Source organism: Pseudophryne corroboree, chromosome 6, assembly GCF_028390025.1.
Source record: "Pseudophryne corroboree isolate aPseCor3 chromosome 6, aPseCor3.hap2, whole genome shotgun sequence".
In the NCBI taxonomy this organism is placed as follows: Eukaryota; Metazoa; Chordata; class Amphibia; order Anura; family Myobatrachidae; genus Pseudophryne; species Pseudophryne corroboree.
In genome coordinates, this window is record NC_086449.1 from 550,495,019 (window position 1) to 550,516,929 (window position 21,911).

General features: G+C 43.6%; 1 protein-coding gene across 4 annotated transcripts in view; it reads left to right on the forward strand.

Annotated features, from left to right (window-relative positions):
- Positions 1–21,911, forward strand: part of LOC134932872 (uncharacterized) — a 423,538-nt gene that overhangs the window by 185,452 nt on the left and 216,175 nt on the right. For all 4 annotated transcript variants that reach the window (XM_063927693.1, XM_063927692.1, XM_063927695.1 and 1 more), the window contains 2 exons: positions 11,915–12,042; positions 12,133–12,214. In XM_063927693.1, coding sequence (XP_063783763.1) covers positions 11,915–12,042; positions 12,133–12,214 — 210 coding nt within the window. The remainder of the gene's footprint in view (positions 1–11,914; positions 12,043–12,132; positions 12,215–21,911) is intronic.

A 21,911-nucleotide genomic window follows, 5' to 3' on the forward strand; every position in this document is an offset into this window, starting at 1 on the left:
TGCACTGTGAAGGCAGGCTGTGGGTGATGGTTGTAGCTGAGCGCTGTGCACTGTGAAGGCAGGCTACGGGTGATGGTTGTAGCTGAGCGCTGTGCACTGTGAAGGCAGGATGCGGGTGATGGTTGTAGCTGAGCGCTGTGCACTGTGAAGGCAGGCTGCGGGAGATGTTTGTAGCTGAGTGCTGTGCACTGCAAAGGCAGGATGCGGGTGATGTTTGAAGCTGTGTGCTGTGCACTGTGAAGGCAGGCTGCGGGTGATATTTGAAGCTGAGTGATATTAACTGTGAAGGCAGGCTGTGGGTGATATTTGAAGCTGAGTGATATTAACTGTGAAGGCAAGCTGCGGGTGATGTTTGAAGCTAAGTGATATTAACTGTGAAGGCAGGCTGCGGGTGATGTTTGAAGCTGAGTGATATTAACTGTGAAGGCAGGCTGCGGGTGATATTTGAAGCTGAGTGATATTAACTGTGAAGGCAAGCTGCGGGTGATGTTTGAAGCTGAGTGATATTAACTGTGAAGGCAGACTGCGGGTGATGTTTGAAGCTGAGTGATATTAACTGTGAAGGCAGGCTGCGGGTGATGTTTGAAGCTGAGTGATATTAACTGTGAAGGCAGGCTGTGGGTGATGTTTGAAGCTGAGTGATATTAACTGTGAAGGCAGGCTGTGGGTGATGTTTGAAGCTGAGTGATATTAACTGTGAAGGCAGGCTGCGGGTGATGTTTGAAGCTGAGTGATATTAACTGTGAAGGCAGGCTGCGGGTGATGTTTGAAGCTGAGTGATATTAACTGTGAAGGCAGGCTGTGGATGATGTTTGAAGCTGAGTGATATTAACTGTGAAGGCAGGCTGCGGGTGATGTTTGAAGCTGAGTGATATTAACTGTGAAGGCAGGCTGCGGGTGATGTTTGAAGCTGAGTGATATTAACTGTGAAGGCAGGCTGTGGGTGATGTTTGAAGCTGAGTGATATTAACTGTGAAGGCAGGCTGCGGGTGATGTTTGAAGCTGAGTGACATTAACTGTGAAGGCAGGCTGTGGGTGATGTTTGAAGCTGAGTGATATTAACTGTGAAGGCAGGCTGCGGGTGATGTTTGAAGCTGAGTGATATTAACTGTGAGGGCAGGCTGTGGGTGATGTTTGAAGCTGAGTGATATTAACTGTGAAGGCAGGCTGTGGGTGATGTTTGAAGCTGAGTGATATTAACTGTGAAGGCAGACTGCGGGTGATGTTTGAAGCTGAGTGATATTAACTGTGAAGGCAGGCTGCGGGTGATGTTTGAAGCTGAGTGATATTAACTGTGAAGGCAGGCTGTGGGTGATGTTTGAAGCTGAGTGATATTAACTGTGAAGGCAGGCTGCGGGTGATGTTTGAAGCTGAGTGATATTAACTGTGAAGGCAGGCTGCGGGTGATGTTTGAAGCTGAGTGATATTAACTGTGAAGGCAGGCTGCGGGTGATGTTTGAAGCTGAGTGATATTAACTGTGAAGGCAGGCTGCGGGTGATGTTTAAAGCTGAGTGATATTAACTGTGAAGGCAGGCTGTGGGTGATGTTTGAAGCTGAGTGATATTAACTGTGAAGGCAGGCTGCGGGTGATGTTTGAAGCTGAGTGATATTAACTGTGAAGGCAGGCTGTGGGTGATGTTTGAAGCTGAGTGATATTAACTGTGAAGGCAGGCTGTGGGTGATGTTTGAAGCTGAGTGCCGTGCACTGTAAAGGCATAATGCCAGAGTCTACTGTGCATGCGCAGTTCTCTGGGAACATGGATCCCGCAGTTTGTTCCCGGGTACATCTCTAGTGTGCATGCGCAAATCACACAGAAATGGCCGTAGCGGCCATTTTCAGAGTGATTTCTGTCTGCAGAGCAGGTCCGCCGTCACGGGACTCTGGAGGTGTAAATATAATATATAGGTGCAGTGTGTGTGGTGTGGGCCCCCCTGGGGCCCGTGTGTACCGCACACAATGTACCCATTATAGAAACACCTATGGTCATGATCACTGTAATTTGAACACGGCCATAACACTCTTCAGCTGTGTGGTTTTTAATTTCAATGTTGTTTGGTATGTGAATGGAGGTAAAATAAAATACAATCCTGTAGTGTATGTGTATGTATATATATATATATATATATATATATATATATATATAGAAGTACAATTCAGCCGGCACTCAAGTTCAGCAGACAGCATGCCCCGGTGCCATAACCCAAGCAGCATACACAGATCCAAATAGCGGAAAAAGGCACTCCTTATTATCACTAAGCCTCTGGAGTGCCTTTTTCCGCTATTTGGATCTGTATATATATATATATATATATATATATCATCGAAGAATGCCGGCACTCACGTATCCAGTACTGTAATGTGGCCTCGGTGTCTCCCTCGGTCAAACGGATCTGGCCGAATATATACACAATGTGAAGGACTGGTGGCAGTCACAGGACTTGCTGGAGACAAACTACTTAATAGGCGTGAAACACCATGATCAGTGGTCAACGTTTCAGTTTTATTACTTCAAAACTTTCGTAAGGACAAACAAATAAACAATTGACCATACCTTTATAGAATCATCCAGTGTAAGAGTGTCGATCCACGCTGGGGGCGGGATGACGTCACACACATGTGACGCGCGACTCTCTGCACGGCTCCCATCTCTGGCGTTGCCTAGCAACATATAAACAGAATGTGCCTTCACCAAAACAAAATAATACAGACAGCAGGATTGATAATCCCAATAGAAAACAACAATGTAGCATTATAGTAACCTCCATAGAGGATACAGAATATAGATTGTAAACTTGCGAGCAGGGCTTTCCTACCTCTATGACTGTTTGTTATTACTAAGTTTTGTAATATCATTGTTATTTCCAATTGTTAAGCGCAACGGAATTTGCTGCGCTATATAAGAAACTATTAATAAATAAATAGCTGACTCCAGAAAAAGTATAACATAACAGATGATATCACGATGTATCAGGGAATAGAACCCTCCTCAGAAAAAATGCTATTGCTGAATATAAATACAGTAACAAGTGAATACTCAGCTAGAAAGAAATACTTAGCAATTTCTTCAATGTGTCGAGACTCCAGGACCCAATAAAAGCAAGACATGCAGAAATGTTATTACTGTGAAATCTAGTATCCCCGTCCTACAATAACAATCAGATTCTGATGATGATATACAGGATGATGGGGACGGTGTGGATCCTTAAGTGGATATTCCACTCCTACACAGGGTATTGAACCCCTCATTTTAGCTATAAGGGAAGTGCTAAAGCTCCCCCTAGAGGATGCTGCAAATCAGCAGTCATTTCTCCTCCCTCAAGCTGACTGTCACATTTCCTGATTCTAAAGAATTAGATGATTTATTTAAGCTAGTCTGGAAGAATCCAGATAAGAAATATCAGGTGTCAAAACTGTTTTTGCATACATTCCCCTTTGTCCCTGAGGGTAGAAAGTTCTGGGAAGAATCTCCGGCTGTAGACGTCTCAGTCTCTCACCTCTCTAAGAAGGCGGTACTCCCAGCTCCGGGCTCCTTTACGATAAAGGAGTGTCTCTCGGGTGACATGACCCTATTTACTAAGGTGACTTTCCTAAAACACATTCAGGACACGGCAAGAGTCCTTTGTGACTCCCTAAAAGAGATTGGCAATATTAATGCTAGGACCACTGCTATGGCTGTGTCAGCACGCAGAGCCATATGGTTGCGTCAGTGGATTGCAGACGCTGACTCCAAACGCAATGTGGAATGTCTTCCCTTTACAGGTGAATGGCTTTTCAGAGGCGAATTGGACACATGGATCTCCAAAGCTACTGCTGGGAAATCCGCGTTTCTTCCTTCGGGGGCTCTGCCTGCTAGATGTACCTACCCGGGACCATCTACTCAGTCCTTTCGGTCCACCAGATTTCGATCTAGGGCCAGAGGTGCGTCAAATGCAGCTAGAGGCACCAGGGGCCAGCTCTCAAGAACAGAGCACCAGTTCAGCTTCCGCAAAGACCTTAGTATTACGGTGCCCGCCCACCCCGGGAGGATCTCGAGGTGGGAGCCCGGTTACGTCACTTCAGCCACATCTGGCAAAGTACCTGCCAGGATGCCTGGGTAAGGGACCTTATTTCTCAGGGTTACAAGCTGGAGTTTGAGGCTGCTCCTCCCCAACAATTTTTCAAATCAAGCTTGCCAGCTTTGGAAAATATGCGTGTTACGCTACTACAGGCCATCACAAAGTTGGTCCAGTCCCAAGTCATTGTTCCAGTTCCCCTGCAACAGCAAGGAAAAGGTTACTACTCCAGTCTGTTCGTTGTGCCAAAACCAGACGGGTCTGTGAGGCCAATTTTGAATCTGAAGTCCTTGAATCCTTACCTAAAGGTTTTCGAATTCAAGATGGAATCTTTGAGAGCAGTGATCACAGGCCTGGAACGTCAGGAATTCCTAGTATACCTGGATATCAAGTACGCCTACCTCCATATCCCAATTTGGCCTCCTCATCAGGCCTATCTGAGATTCGCCCTGCTGAACGATTACTGCACAGACAAAATTCTTAAAGCTATGTCTGCAAATGCTAGGAGCTTAGGAGACAAAATTCCAGAGCTAATTGCGATAATGACAAGGGATAACCTGGATTATGTGGCAATTACAGAGTCTTGGTGCAATGAGAATCATGACTGGGACATAGCTATACCAGGATACAATTTATTTAGGAAGGATAGAATATGAAGAATAGGAGGAGGGGTAGCAATGTATGTGAAAAAAAGCATAAATGCTACTTTAATACAAAATATTGAAGCCAAAACTGAGGCCCTTTGGGTCACCATAGAAACCGGGAAGAAGGACATTATTCGCATTGGGGTGATCTATAGACCACCAGGCCAGGGGCAGGATTTGGACAGGAACCTATTGTTGGACATCTCTAAAATGGTTTTAAAGGGAGAAGTCATAATCATGGGAGACTTTAATTTACCTGATGTAAATTGGGAGGGGTCTTTTGCAAGTTCAGCTATAAGTGGCAAATTTCTACATTCCTTACAGGGAGCATCTCTCAAGCAATTGGTGAGGGAGCCCACTCGCAAAGACTCAATATTAGATTTGATTCTTACAAATGGTGATAGGATATCTGATATATATGTGGGTGAGCACCTGGGATCCAGTGATCATCAAGCAGTATGGTTTAGTATAAAGACAGGACACAACTCCTGTCACACAAAAACAAAGGTGTTGGATTTTAGAAATGCTGACTTTGCAAAAATGGGGAGATGTTTAAGTGATTCATTGGCAGACTGGAGGAACTTGGAAGGAGTGCAGGAGAGGTGGAAAAAACTGAAAAGTGCAATACTAAGTGCAACAGACCTTTGTATCAAAATGATTAGGAAAAGCACCAGGAAAAGGAAGCCAGTGTGGTTCACAAAAGAAGTATCAACTAGTGTGAAAGCAAAAAAGATGGCTTTTAGGAAATACAAGCAGACTCAAAATAATAACGACAAAGAGGTGTATCTGGACAGACGGAAGGATGCTAAGAAAGTGATCAGACGTGCAAAGGCAGAAGCTGAGGAGAAAATGGCCCAGTCAGTAGATAAAGGGGGCAAAACTTTTTTTAAGTATATAAGTGAAAGGAGAAAATCAAATGGAGGAATAATAAGACTTAAGACAGAGAGTGAGCATTTGGTGGAGGGAGACAAGGCAATAGCAGATCACCTAAATAATTATTTTTGCTCAGTATTTACTACAGAAGAAGGGATGGGGCCACAGTTAAGTTGCAAGGACATTCATAAAAATAATGTAGATGAAAATACATTTACAGAGGAGAAGGTCCTAACAAAACTTTCAAAACTCAAAGTGGATAAATCAATGGGACCAGATGGGATACACCCAAGGATACTCAAAGAGCTAAAAGATGTGCTGGTTACACCTTTGACAGAATTATTTAACCAGTCACTAAATACAGGTGCTATTCCAGAGGACTGGAAAAGAGCAAATGTAGTTCCACTGCACAAAAGTGGAAGCAAGGAAGAAGCAAGTAACTACAGACCAGTAAGCCTTACATCAGTAGTAGGGAAAATAATGGAAAAACTATTAAAAGAAAGAGTAGTGGAATATCTTAAATCAAACAACTTACAGGATCCAAAACAGCATGGATTTACTGGTGGGAGATCATGCCAAACAAATCTTATTGACTTTTTTGACTCTGTGACGAAAATAATAGATTAAGGGGGAGCTGTAGATGTAGCATATCTAGACTTTAGTAAGGCATTTGACACTGACCCACATCGCAGACTGCTAAATAAACTTGAAAGCCTGGGGGTGGATTATAAATCAGTTAAATGGATAAGAACCTGGTTGCAGGATAGGAAACAGACAGTCGTAGTTAATGGAGTGCAATCTATGGAGGGAAATGTTACCAGTGGAGTACCCCAGGGATCTGTACTTGGTCCAGTTCTCTTTAATATCTTTGTTGGTGACATTGCAGATGGTATTGAAGGGAAGATATGCCTTTTTGCAGATGATACAAAGATATGCAACAGGGTAGACACACCGGGAGGGGTAAAACAAATGATTAATGACCTAGGTAGGCTTGAGAAATGGTCAAGAACGTGGCAACTACAGTTTAATGCTAAAAAATGCAAAATCATGCACTTGGGTCTCAAAAACCCAAAGGCTAAATATAGTATCAAGGGTACTATAATGAAAACTACTGAGGAGGAAAGAGATTTAGGAGTCACTATTTCAAGTGACTTGAAGGCAGGAAAGCAATGCAACAAAGCAATGAGAAAGGCAAGTCAGATGCTTGGTTGCATAGGGATAGGAATCAGTAGCAGGAAAAAAGAAGTGATAATGCCACTGTATAGGTCATTGGTACGGCCCCATCTGGAATACTGTGTCCAGTTCTGGAGACCCTATCTCCAGAAGGATATAAATACATTAGAGAGTGTACAAAGAAGGGCAACTAAAATGGTGCATGGCCTACATCACAAAACTTACCCGGAAGGCTAAAAGATCTTAACATGTATAGTTTGGAGGAGAGAAGGGAAAGGGGGGACATGATAGAAACTTTCAAATATATCAAGGGTCTTAACAAAGTTCAGGAGGGAAACATTCTTCAAAGGAAAATAAGTATTAGAACTCGAGGGCATACATTGAGACTGGAGGGGGGGAGGTTCAGGGGAAATTTAAGGAAAAATTACTTCCAGAAAGGGTAGTGGATAAGTGGAATAGCCTCCCATCAGAGGTGGTAGAGGCTAAGACTGTAGGGCAATTTAAACATGCTTGGGACAGGCATATGAATATCCTTACAAAGAATTAAGGTTAAAAAAGGGTTGAGATTTGCCTAAAGGATAAAATAAAAAAGGGGCAGACTAGATGGGCCAAGTGGCTCTTATCTGCCGTCAAAGTCTATGTTTCTATGTTACTACCAGTTCCAGGCGTTACCCTTTGGCCTGTCTACAGCTCCGAGGGTGTTCACGAAGGTGATGGTGGAAATGATGTTCCAGCTCAGGGTCCAGGTAGTCAACGTGGTCCCTTACCTGGACGATCTCCTGATAAAAGCGAGTTCCAGGGAGCTCCTACTGCTCCATATAGATCGCACTATACACCTTCTGTCACACCACGGGTGGATCTTTAATCTACAGAAGTCCCACCTGGAGCCATCTCAGCGGCTCCTTTTTCTGGGAATGCTACTGGATACTGTAGCGTAGAAAGTGTTCCTCCCAGAGGACAAAGTGAGAACTCTCCAGGAAATGATTTGCATGGTTCTCCAACCGACTCGGGTTTCCATTCATCTTTGCATAAGATTATTGGGAAAGATGGTAGCCTTGTAAGAGGCCATTCAGTATGGACGGTTCCATGCCAGACCCTTTCAACTGGACATCCTGAACAAGTGGTCCGGTTCCCATCTTCAGATGCACCGGATGATTAACTGTCACCCCGGGCCAGGATTTCACACCTGTGGTAGCTGCAGTCTTCCAATCTCCAAGAAGGTCAACGCTTCAGAATTCAGGATTGGATTCTCCTCACGATGGATGTGAGTCTGCGAGGATGGGGAGCTGTCACCCAAGGGGTGCAGTTCCAGGGCAGGTGGTATGCCCAAGAGGCTCTGCTTCCGATCAACATCCTGGAACTTCAGGCAATATTCAATGCCCTGATTCAGGCCTCCTTTCTGCTCCAGGATCAAGCAATCCAGGTACAGTCGGACAACGCCACGGCTGTGGCATACATCAATTGACAAGGAGGGACAAAAAGCAGGGCCTGCTTAAGAGAAGTATCAAGAATACCCCTATGGGCGGAAAGAAATGCAATGGCACTGTCCGCAATCTTCATTCCAGGAGTAGACAACTGGGCAGCGGACTTCCTGAGTCGCCACGATCTCCACCCAGGGGAGTGGGGCGTACATCCTCAAGTGTTTCAACAGATCATCAACTGGTGGGGTTACCCCCAGATCGACATGATGGCATCTCGCCTCAACAAGAAACTTTGCTCCTATTGCTCGTGAACCAGAGACCATCAGGCGTGCGCAATGGATGCACTGATGTCACCTTGGCCTTACCAGCTGGTCTGTATATTTCTTCTTCAACAAGGACTGTTCGTCTACCCGGACTTACGGCGGATTCGTTTGATGGCATGGAGGTTGAGCGGAACATCCTAGCTCACAAGGGCCTTTCCAAAAAGGTTATTGCTACCATGGTTCAGGCCAGGAAACCTGTGACGTCAAAACACTATCATAATATCTGGCGGAGATACGTGTCCTGGTGCGAGGAACGCACATATCCATCTGCAGATTTTCACTTGGGAAGATTTCTTTGTTTTCTGCAGGCTGGGGTGGATCAAGGCTTACGTCTGGGATCCATTAAGGTTCAAATTTCAGCTCTTTCAATTTTCTTTCAAAAGAAGTTGGCAGTTCTGCCTGAAGTTCAGACCTTCTTGCAAGAGGTACTTCACATCCAACTTCCGTTTGTGTCGCCTACGGCACCTTGGGATTTGGATGTGGTATTACGATTTCTACAGTCCTCCTGGTTTGAACCTCTGATGACGGTAGAAGACAAGTATCTCATGTGGAAGACGGTGATGTTACTGGCCCTTGCTTCTGCTAGATGTGTCTCAGAATTGGGGGCCTTATTGTATAAAAGTCCGTATTTGGTCTTTTATGAGGACAGAGCGGAGCTCCGGACTAGACAGCAGTTCCTACCGAAGGTTGTTTCGGCGTTTCATCTGAATCAGCCTATTGTTGTACCATCCTTTTCTGACGCTTCTGCTCCTCCGGAGACATTGGATGCTGTGTGTGCCTTGAAGATCTATGTCAAGCGTACAGCTCAAATCAGAAAGACGGATTCCTTGTTCGTGCTCTATGATGCGCAGAAGAAGGGTTGCCCTGCTTCAAAGCAGTCCATTGCTCATTGGATTCAACTCACTATTCAACAGGCCTATATGTCGGCAGCCTTACCTGCCCCTAAGTCTCTAAAGGCCCACTCTTCTAGATCGGTGGGCTTTTCCTGGGTGGCTGCCCATGGAGTCTCGGCCTTTCAACTATGCCGAGCCGCTACCTGGTCGGGGAAGAACACCTTTCTGAAGTTCTGCAAGTTTGACACGCTGGCCAAAGAGGATACCCAGTTTGGGCAGGCGGTGTTGCAGATGTCTCCGCATGTTCCCACCCGTTCTGGAAGCTTTGGGACATCCCCATCATACTAATGTGTACCCAATATCCCTTATGGATGCTAGAGAGAATAGGATTTTAAATACCTACCGGTAAATCTTTTTTCTAAATTGAGCTGTTGGAGGAGTAATAGAGGGGAGAAGCCAGCACACCCAGTGGAAGAAATTTAAAGTGCACTGGCTCCTTTGGACCCCGTCTATACCCATCGTACTAATGTGTCCCCAATATCCCTTATGGACTACGAGAAAAGGATTTACCGGTAGGTATTTAAAATCCTATTTTCTGGAGTCAGCTATATTCTGGATCCTCTATGGAGGTTTATCGTCGATTTTAATAAATTGAAACGTTGCCAACACAAACTATCCAGGGGTTTTGCTGCCTGTGATTTATGGATTAAAGTCCTAAGCGTGCCGCCAGACTTCCTCTCTCGCTCTATCTCTCTCTCTCTCTCTCTATATATATATATATATATATATATATATATGTATATATATATATAGAGAGAGAGAGAGAGCGCAATAAAAAAAATTCATAGTGTCTATGCCAAGGGAGAGGATGAATAGACAAAAATATGTTAATAGCGTCATCTCTGAAGTAGTTACAGTGCCCAGCCCTCAAACATTGAGAATCCTCATTGCTGCATATCACGGTAATAAGGAATCTGTTTTTTTCCACGGATTGTATTCATCTAAGTCACCAGGGCTAGGGCTCCGATAAGAGCTTGCTACATAACGTCCCCGTAGAAAATTATACGGATAGCTGTAAGGTCAGCTGACCGTAAAGCAGGAGACATTTCCGATATATCCTGCTTTCTCTTGTGACATTTTAGGGATAATTAATGCTGCCCTTTAAGGCAGAATTACTTGATAAATTAGTCCCTTTATACTGAAATGTGAAATATTTTGTGACTTCTGCCCATCTGTATTTTCACGAGTGGACGATCCTGACTTTATTCAATATACCAACCTTGAACACAATGCATGACCAGATATAATTGACTGAATTCAGTGGTGCATCTATAATGGGTGCAGGGTGTGCGGTACAGACCTGCCCCTGGGGGGCCCACATCGCACACACTCCACCCATACAATTATAGTCACCTCTCTGGACTGGCATGTTAGCCAGCATTGCAGACAGATATCACCGGAAAAATGGAAGGGTAGCCATTTTCTCAGCATTTTGTGTATACATAGTAGGAAAATAGCATGAAAATGGATGATGTGCGATTTAGACGTAGACCTGCGCGTGCGTAGTAGACTCTAGTACAGGCGTTCCCAACCTTGGTCCTCAAGGCACACTAAAAGTCCAAGTTTTAGTTGTATCCATGCTTAAGCACAGGTGACTTAATTAGTACCTCAGTTATTTTGATTTAACCATCTGTGCTGAAGCCTGGATATCACTAAAACCTACACTGTTAGTGGGCCTTGAAGATCGAAGTTGGGAATGCCTGCGCTAGTACAAAGCTGCTGGCTAGAGAGGAGGAGTCTGTACAGAGACTGCGCATGGGCCCTTCCTCTCTTAATACGTCACTGACTGAATTCCATGTTAATGGATTATCTTTACATTAACATAAAAAAATAAACATTGTGGAGCAGTAACAAGAATAATGTCTTTCATATAACACAGTATGGGATGTAGTTATGTGACTGATGGTCAGGACCACTATATCCCGTTCAGAATCCCGCTGGTCGGCATGCCGACCAACAGGGACTATTCCCACTCATGGGTAACCACGACACCCTTAGAGTGGGAATGGAACCTGTGGCGAGCCCGCTGCGTGGCGAGCGCCGCAAGCCCGCAAGGGGCATTGCTGCGCTCCCCCCCACCCCTTCCCCCTCTCACAGCCAGGATCCCGCCTTCGGTATTGTGACCAGCAGTCTCCTGACCGCCGGTCACACATAGCCAACCCCACAGTATGGATAGTGTAATGGTTAGCATTACTTCCTCACATCACTGAGGTAATGGGTTCGATTCCCACCATGGCCCTGTGTGGAGTTTGTATATTCTCCCTGTGCTTGTGTGGGTTTCCACCAGGTACTCCAGTTTCCTCCAACAATCCAAAAATGTACTGGTAGGTTAAATGGCTCCAAACATAATTACCCCTAGCGTGAATGTGTGCGCGTGTACATGTGGTAGAGAAAATTGTTTAAAGAGGGGGTGGGGACAGGGACAGGGACTGATGTGAATGGCCAAATATTCTCTGTAAAAGCACGGTGGAATATGTGTACGCTATATAAATAAATAACTGGTAATAATACTTGTATTTTTGCTGTTCCATAGGAAGCCAGCAAAGATGCCTCAACAGAAATAATGAAAATAGAAGATTTGGTGCACTGTAATGTTATCTGCACCATAGTCAATTATTTTCTTCCTCATACATTTGCGATAGACGTTATACTGGATGACAGGTAAAGAGATTGATTAGTATCCTGCTATTTCTGCATATTTTAGTGTTACAGCATTCAGCCTGTGCCTATGGTTTTGGTTTTGTGTTACAGGTGGGCTGTGAATGTGGCTTTGAAGACACTTGAGGCACTTCTGTTCATAACAACATCTTTCTCCTGTGATGACCTCCTGCAGGTCAGCATACACTTGTTTTTATTATCTGTTTATTCAGCCATTTCTCATATAAATGCTATGCTATGCACAGAGTAAATCACTTCTATTGATTTGACATAAATATACCAAAGAAATAAGAACTGTACTCTACATGTTGGAGATCTTACTCATTAATTGGTCTCAAATCTTCTAAAATCATCTCCATCTGTTAATGGTTTATGGGTAGCCCTGCAAAGAAGAAAAAGATGCAATCAACCGTTTTTAATGTAAGACATATTTCACATATTTCATTTAACTGATCATATCTCAAATATGTTGGTCATAATATTGTGTTAATTGTTCCTTTTTTTTATTCTTTAGAAATGTCATTTAAAATTTTCTTCATAGTATATATATATATATATATATATATATATATATGTACATGAAAGCCCTCACTCACTCATCACTAATTCTCTTATTTCCCGATATGTTAGGAAGATGAAATTTAACATAGGTATACTGCAGATGGGAAATAGGAAAACTACGTAATTAGAATTTTTTTATTTTTTTTAAAGGTTTTTATTGAAGCATCACATGTACAACTACAGATATCGTTCCGGTAAACAAGCATAATGAACAATAAGGCCACCAGGCCATAGATACAATTGAAGTATTAACTATAGTTATACCAATGAATAGCTGTAGGAAACATGTATAAACAGTCAATGATCAGTAAAATGGCATGTTCCCGCAATGACAAATTACAATACATTGGAATTAAATAATCAAATTAAAACATAAAAGAAAAAGATTCCATCCCGTCCCTTCCCCACACACCCAGGGGGAATGTCCCAAGCGCTAGTACCAAAAAATAACAGTTTCCTTTTTCTTTCTTCTCCCCTTCACATCAAAATAGCAGGGTCACCAGCCACCACTCGAGTCAAATACTAGGAAGTATAACAAACTTTTATGAATTTGACTCTTAATTTCATGTGACAGAGTATCTATAAAGCTTTCCCACATATCAAAAAACTTGTTGTTCTTGGATTCTTTATCCAAGACTACTTCTACCCAGTGCTTTGCATTCTAAAAAGATAAAATAATCTTGCTTTAAAAACGGAAAGAGCTGGGGCAACTGAGTGGTTCCATGTTTGAAGGATGGCTTTACGAGCAGCTGCACCAACCGCCATTAGCAGTCGCCAACCCCCAGGTGTGATCCGGGGATGAGAGGGGATAATCCCAAAGACAGCCCATTCGGATGTAAGTGACAGAAAATTGACCAGGGAGGCCTCTGTGCATGCTTTAACTTGCAACCAAAAGCTCAGAATTAAAGGGCATTGCCAAAGACAGTGATATAAATCTGCCATTGGTTCTGCACATCTGTTACAGGCATGTGTAGATGACTGACCCATGATAAAGCCCTTACAGGGAGATAAATATGTTCTGTGTAAAATGTTAAGTGACATTTCAGAATACATAGTGGAAGGTAACAGTTTGCATGTGCGTACGTGGGCTTTGAGTACATTTTCTAAGGTTAGATGTGGAAAGTTAGTAAGCCAGCGTGACAATCGCTGAGAAGATAAAGAATAATCTAACTTCTCTTGGAGATGGCTATAGTATATGGAGATTTCCCTCCTGGTCAAAGGTGGGTTTCGTAACAAAGTGTCTATGGGGTTCTGCCAGTCTGCTTCCGAGAAAACCTGGACCGTGGTACTGATATAGTGTAGACCCTAAAGGTATGCCATAGGATTTTCCTCCAGATCCCCAAACTTGGTTGCCGCCTCCTGGAACGTGAGAGGCCTTTTTAGGTCACCATACACCAAGTCTCCCACTGTAGCGATACCATTCATCCTCCAAATATTAAAGGGGTAGGAGGCCTGGCCATTTTGAAAATCAGGATTGGCTAGGAATGGGAACAATAAGAACCTGTGTGCATTCATCCTATATTTATGGCTAAGCAATGCCAAATCTTACGGGTTCTCCAGAGGAGCCATAATTAGAATTTCAATAAACCTCCCCTAAGGGGATGAAAAGGGTGTTGACATAATGTTGTCATTACCGATGCGTGGCTTGCATTGCGTGAATGATAACGCCCAAACGGACAAATGGATCAAAATTTGATTTGTACCTCCAGTGTGCAGAATTTATTAAAATAAAAAAATGCAAAAGCCCTCACTCACTCACTTACTGACTGATTATTGGAATTGGTTCATTTTAAAAGCAATCATTACTTTTAACACACAGTTTTGAGACATGTAAAAAGAAAATCAGTGTCACAGAGAGAGTAAAAACAAATAAAACAGAGCACCAATATATCTCTCCGCAACCATGGAAGTAATGCAATGTTCTAAATGCCTGCAGCTGGGTTTCCCTGGTTACCTGTTCAAGTTGATTATTTTAGCTCTCAAAGCCAGTAGTTTATTTCTGTAACAATTAACCATTTTCTGGCATGAAATCATATACACAGCCCTGTCATAGTCTCATACTCTCCTCATGAAGACATGATAGTCACCTATACCTACATATGAGTATCTCATAGGTCTTTAGAACCAAGGCTATGTAATATGTACATGACAAACTTTTTCTTTATTAATCCAGAGATGCCATTTACTTTCCTTTCCACACTATCTGAGGAATTTTGTGCAAGCATGAAATGACCAACATACCCTATATTGCACAACATATGCTTTTTCACCACACAAAAGACCTATATTTTAATACCACATTATTTGATTGAAAACAGCCCTGAGATAGTCTTACATTCCCAGAACAAGGAGCACGGCTTTCCATAAGGCTGGAAACTACTTGCATCTTCATGTAGACTTTGGGGCAGATGTACGATGGTGTGCTATGTGCATCACGATGTATGATGCAGCACTTTAATGAATTTACACAACGCATGGTCTCGCTTCGTCCTGAGCGCTGTGCCTATTATTTGCTGCCCCCCTGATGTATTAACAGCGGGACTGTCACTCACTGCTCGTTAAGTCCTCTCTGCCACTTCGCCAGGTCTGGGCTGGCGCTACAGCACTGCAGGTACTTCATAGTGTTTTTTGTTTTTTTAAACTTTATTTAGTGTCCACGGGTCTTCAGTGCTCCTCTGCGCATGTGCTGGGTTGCGCTGCAAGGCTGAATGGGAGCTGGAGAGACAGCGCATGCACGCTGCTATGCATGCCTCTGGTCCCAGCCTAACCTGTGTCCCCACCTGTCTTCATCCAGCGCGTGTGACTCCATCGCCACCCCTACCCATAACGATTCCTTAAAGGGGCTGGAGGGACATTAACACATTAGGGAGAAGGGTGAGTAGAAAACACTGCGATAATGCGGTGAAGTGACATAGCAGCCATAACAATCTTTACACAAATGTTAATACATCTGCCCCAATGTTCTTAGTCACAGGAGGGAAGCAGGTGTGGCCTGGTTGACCTTGAACATAAAAAAAATCTCCGATTTCAGATCACTAGATGCAGAGAAATTTTATGGCAATTAAAGTGCTTTCAATTGAGGAGTTTTATATCTATTTTGTATGATAGTAATAAACCATATGCAAAGTACGTGTTCGTTATGTCACATGTAACTAAAATACTGTATGTTATGCAGTAAAATAATGGATAAGTAACTTGCTGTGAGTGGAAATTATCAAATAATTTGCAAATTAAGCGGCTTATTTATCAACGAGTTATAAAATTTACTGTGAATTATAATTTTTTTTGCATATGATAAATGGTGCTCCAGCCAATCAGCTCCCAACTGTAATTTTATAAAAAAAAACACATGACAGGAGCTGATTGGCTGGAGCACCATTTATCACATGCAATACATTTTATCATTCACAATGAGTTTTATCACTGGTTGATAAATGAGCTCTATACTTTTCTTACAGTAATCTTTTTTGCAGCAAAACTTTACTATTTCCAGATTTTTGCCTGTTGTCATATTCAAGGTTTCTTTTCAGTGGACATGTAAAATACACTACAGTTACGATCGCACTAGTGGAAAGATACAGTATGTTACTAAGTTGCAATACTTCTGGTAATTCTCAGTAAAGCTGGGCATACATTGTCAGATAAAATGCATGTTAGTCCTACAAACATTTTATTTGGCAGACTCACGCCCCTAAATATCAAGGACATACACTGTGAGAGATCCCACAGTGTATGGTCACACGATATATGCGTTCCTTACCTGGGGAGGAGACATTTCCCTACTCCTCCCCATTGAAGGGACAGGGGAAATGTCTGTAGGTTGGCTGCGGTAGTGCATACGCTGCCTGATGTGGCCGACTTGACGCTTCAACAGAATTCATTGGAGGAACATGCTGGATGATCCTGCATGTCCAGCCAATCAATATTTTGGGATGGGTTGCACAATATCAGATAATTGTATAATATATGCCCAGCATTAGTATTATTAAAAGATAAATATAATCCTCATATTTCTAGGCTGTCTGCCAAGCTGGGTATACCGCATTAGGCCAGTAGTCAGGGAACCGTTGCTGCTCTAATCCCAGACTTAACAATTATCTACAGCAGTATTTCTCATCTCCAGTCCTCAAGTCCCACAACAGATCATGTTTTGTGGATTTCTATATTCAAACAAAGTAAATATCCTGTCAGGTTCCACAGACACATAACATATCCTCCAAACATGACCTGCTGGGGGTACTTGAGGATTGGAGTTGGGCATTGCTGATCTACACTGATGTACAGAGGGGCTGATGCTGAATCAGAGGGTGGTCTTCTGGTTGCCGAATGTCGGGATCCCGGTGCACAGTATACCGGCGCCGGAATCCCGACACCTGCCATACCGACACATATTCTCCCTCGTGGGGGTCCACGAACCCCCTGGAGATAGAATAAATAGCGTGCTCGCAGCGTGGCAAGCGCCGGTATGCTAGTCGCCGGGAGCCCGGCCACCGGCATACCATACTACACCCGAATCAGAATATTTCACATTGTGCATGATCTGTATCTGAGCATCTACAACTATGAGCAGTTACATTTGGGACTGAAGCAGTGTAGCTGTCTGTCAATGCAGCGTTTGCATGTATGCTAAACTGAGTGAGGGAGTATTATGGGAATGTAGGCAGAATTGCAGATTATGCAAAGTTGTTTGCTATACATAAATCCATCTGATAGGGCTGATGCAAGAAAGCTCTGATAGTGATGACAGCTATTTCCACAAGCGGATGTATAGGAGCAGTGTGCAGACACATAAATGCATGCAAGTATTAGTATACATATGCCGAATTCAGGAGTAGCAGTTGATTTACCAACAAACACAATACTGGGTCAAAATCCCGACAGCCATTGACCTACAGTCAAAATACTGATGCAGTCAAAATACTGACATTCATTGTACCGACATGTACAAAATACCAACATAGTCAGAATACGGTCATTCGAAAATCCGACATGCATTTTAAAGGATTTTTTGCCCCAAAACAGACTTGTTCATATGTTACCATCCCAGTTGACCTGGAGGGGGTGTGCCTGCGAGGGGACACGGTACACTTAGATGGTGTCCATGTCAACCTATGTTGACACTGACATAGGAAAAAACGGAAAAACTCATGTCGGTATTTTGACAGGTCGGCATTTCAAATGTTGATTTTCTGACTATGTCGGCATTTTGAACATGCCAGCATAATGAATGTCGGTGTTTTGACCATGTCTGTATTTCGACTGAGGGCCAATGGCTGTCGGGATTATGACCGTTGGTAAATCACACTGAACCCTAATTCAGATGTGGTCAGATGTGCAATCGCTGCTGCTTACATGTAAGCAGCAGCAATGCACTAATATGGTATTGCAGCATGCATTAGTGATCCGTACTAGAATGCAGTATTCGATCACCTTTGACACCATCAGATGGCTGCATTACACATGGGGCTGCACAAGCTGACCACCACAGTACCTACTAAGAGGCCAGGAAATCTCCATCTTCTGACCGGGCTTGTCACTCCCCCAAAACAGAGGCGACACGCCTCGTTTTGGAAAATGGTAGGGTCACCACCTCGCCCCCAAATGGCAGCAGGCGGTCAACTACAGACAGTCTGCAGCTGATCTGCTACCATAGGCGTGCGCAGCACATTTTATTAGGGGGTGCACCGTCGGAGGGGTGTGCCTAGCACCGCCTTTTGGGCGTGTTTAGCACCATCTATTGGCGTCAATGCAAATATAAAATATCCACCCTTGTGCCAATCCTAATAAAGCAGATACATTGTCAGACAAACACCCCCGATGGCACTCACTGCAGTTACCCTGCTCGTCCTCAGCCTGGTCTGGCTGCCCCTCTCTTTCCCCTGCAAGCTGCAGCAGCTTACTTACAAATCAGTCACTCACTGACACTGACAGTCGCAGACTAGTACTGCTGCTGCTGGAAAAACTAGTGACGTGTTAATGCTGCTGCCGGCCGCCTGTCAGTATTGAACTGCATGCTGATCCTCATCAGTGTCTGGCATTGGCATAGCATAGAAGGAGAGAGGTGGGCATGTGGCAGGTGTGATGGGTGGGCGGTGGCATCCTTGATTAACCCAGGCGTCTGGTCAGTAATACAGTCCTGACAGGGTGCAGCGCAAAGGGGACAGTAATCAGCCTGCTCGGCGATCGCTGCATCAGGCATGTGAGATCGGGGTGCCAGACATTAGGGGGTGCCTGTGCGCACCAGGCACCCCCCTGCGCACACCTATGTCTGCTACCGACGGATCCGGCACATGTGCAAAGTACCGAACAGCAGTACTTTGCACTATGAGCCTAATTCAGACCTGATCAGTCACAGAGACATGGGGGGGACCCCCAGCACAGGGCTAGCACGCCCCGCATGCCAGGACCCCGTAACCCCCCCCCCCCCCGCACAATTACAAAAATGTTGCTTTTGTACTTTAGGAGTAGCTCCCTACCAGCGCAGCTTCTCCGCAATGCAGGAGCTACTCGTCGCTGTGAGGGTTGCAGGCGCCAGGGCCGCCCCCCCCCCCCCCCCCCGCGCACGGTCCGGGCACGCCCCTAAAACGGAGGACAAACGCTGCCGGCCCACCCCCTCCCACCCAGCGAATGCCTCTGCCTGTCACTCAGGCAGAGGCGATCGCAGGGCTGAGCTGTCTGGCATGCGCTGGCGCATGCACAGTTTAGACCTGATCGGCTGCTGTGCACAGCATCGATCAGGTCAATTAGGCCCTATGTGCCGTACCTCCAACCACATCTGAATCAGAGCCATTGTGCCAATCAGTATTTACGTCAGTACACACAATATCTGTGCAACTGAAGCCGATTTATGTGCAGTTGTGCTTCAGTTTCACTGGTCCTGTCACAGCACAAAATATAATATAATTATCCCTGGCTCACAATAAGTCATATAACTAAGAATAATAATAATAATAATAATAATAATAATTCCTATTAGTGGAATTTTGTTTCGTTGGTTGTGTTAAAAAGTAGTTTTACAGCAAATAAACAATTACAAATCTGACATTAATCCTGTACATTTTATTGGTAGAGGTTTACATACAGTTATCTGAACGCTTGTGGCATAACATGGTAAAAATACACAATATACAAATAGAAAGAGAAATAGCTGTCTGACCCTAACCTGCCTTACAGTGTTTTATGTTTCTGCACAACCAAAAGAAATAGCATTTGACAGGTATTACTTTGTCTGATTGCATGGTGACCCCATAATCCCTTAACTACAATAGATTAACAGTTGTGAACCTGATGCCAAACTTGATTGGCCATATTAATGCATGTTTTCTACCAAAGTTCATCTTACTGGTAAGAGAGCTGCACTGGGAAATCACAGCAAACTCTTAAAGCTTCATTTTTTTTATAATACATCTGGTGCCTTACCTTCAATACAAGTCCATTATTTTATATTAATCATTGTGAAGATACCGGGTTCCAAATCACTCAGGCACGGTGGTGGATGAAAAACCAACAGTGGTTTATTAAACAGAATGGGTTATAAACCGTTCAGTACACTTCTGTATTCCAATTCCATATGACAATTACCACTACAAACTCCTGACAGAACATTACTTCTTAGTCAAAAACATAGAAACATAGAATTTGTCGGCAGATAAGAACCACTTGGCCCATCTAGTCTGCCCCTTTTTTTTTTTTTTTATCTTTTTTTTTATCACTAACCTTATTTGATCCTTATTTCTTGGTAAGGATATCCTTATGTCTATATCAAGGAGCAGAGAATCTCCCTCACCTCTCTGGGTAGCTCTACTTATACCCCCAGAAGCTTTATATTGCATGGGTGTGTTTGATTTCTTTGTCTTAGGATCTTACAGCATTGGAATACAATACATATTATAATCAAGGTGATTACATCAGTCAGTGAGCCACCATGTCTTGTCAGCTCATTGTTGGACAAATGGGAGTAAACAAAAAGGGAGAATGGTACCTGATATGACTCACCCTATGAGTGTCCACTGTGGTGTTAGTAAACAATAGGAACCTAGGTCTAACATGAATACATTATCTAAAGGGTAACAGATAACATAAAACAATTGCATATATTAACAATGTTAGATTGATTTAACACAATGGGGGTAATTCAGAGTTGATCGCAGCAGCAAATTTGTTAGCAGTTGGGCAAAACCATGTGCACTGCAGGGAGGGGGCAGATATAACGTGCAGAGAGAGTTAGATTTGGGTGGGGTGTGTTCAATCTGCAATCTAAATTACAGTGTAAAAATAAAGCAGCCAGTATTTACCCTGCACACAAACAAAATAACCCACCCAAATCTAACTCTCTCTGCAAATGTTATATCTGCCACACCTGCAGTGCACATCGGGGGTCATTCCGAGTTGATCGCTTGCTGACTATTTTCACAGCGCAGCGTTCAGGTGAAAAAACGGCATTCATGCGCATGCATATGGGCCGCAATGCGCACGTGCGACTTACGGGTACAAAGCTCTTTGTGGTTGTGCTCAGGTTCTAGCGAAGTTTTCCTTCGCACTGACGGCCGCAAGAAGATTGACAGAAAGGGGGCGTTTCTGGGTGACAATTGACCGTTTTCAGGGAGTGTTTGCAAAAAGGGAGGCGTGTCTGAAAAAATGCAGGCGTGTCTGGGTGTTCGTTGGGCGGGTGTATGACGTCAAATCCAGACACGAATAGGCTGAAGTGATCGCAAGCGCTGAGTAGGTTCAGAGCTACTCAGAAACTGCACAAACTGTTTTTGCAGAGCTCGGCTGCACATGCTTTCGTACTTCTGCTAAGCTAAAATACACTCCCCAGAACAAATATTAGTAAATGTGAAAATCCTACTTTAATATAAATTTAAATTAAATACAAAGTAAATTCAATACAAACATATGTGTAAAATAAAGTCCGCATGTTAAATGTGTTATATTTTGGAGAGCTAACTGCTTATCTCACTAGGTTTAAATACACCATTTATACAGATAAAATGTCCCTGGTGACTAACGATTCAATGTTTTTAGCAATAATTGAATACAGGAGTCTGGTATTCCTGTCCTGAAATATTTAACAGTTGTAACTGACAACCACCGTGTTGTGTGCCTGCGGGACTCCTGTTTCCATAGAGCAGACTTGGTTCTGTTTAGATTTTCTTTTGATTGCTCTAAGATGGGACCTGTTTCTGATATTTCTGATATATGGTTGCATCACTGTCTCAATCTCCTCTTGTACTCATAAGTCTGATTGACTCATAAGTCAGTCTCCTCTTGTACTCATAAGTGTGTTATACTTTGTGATTACCTTGTTCACC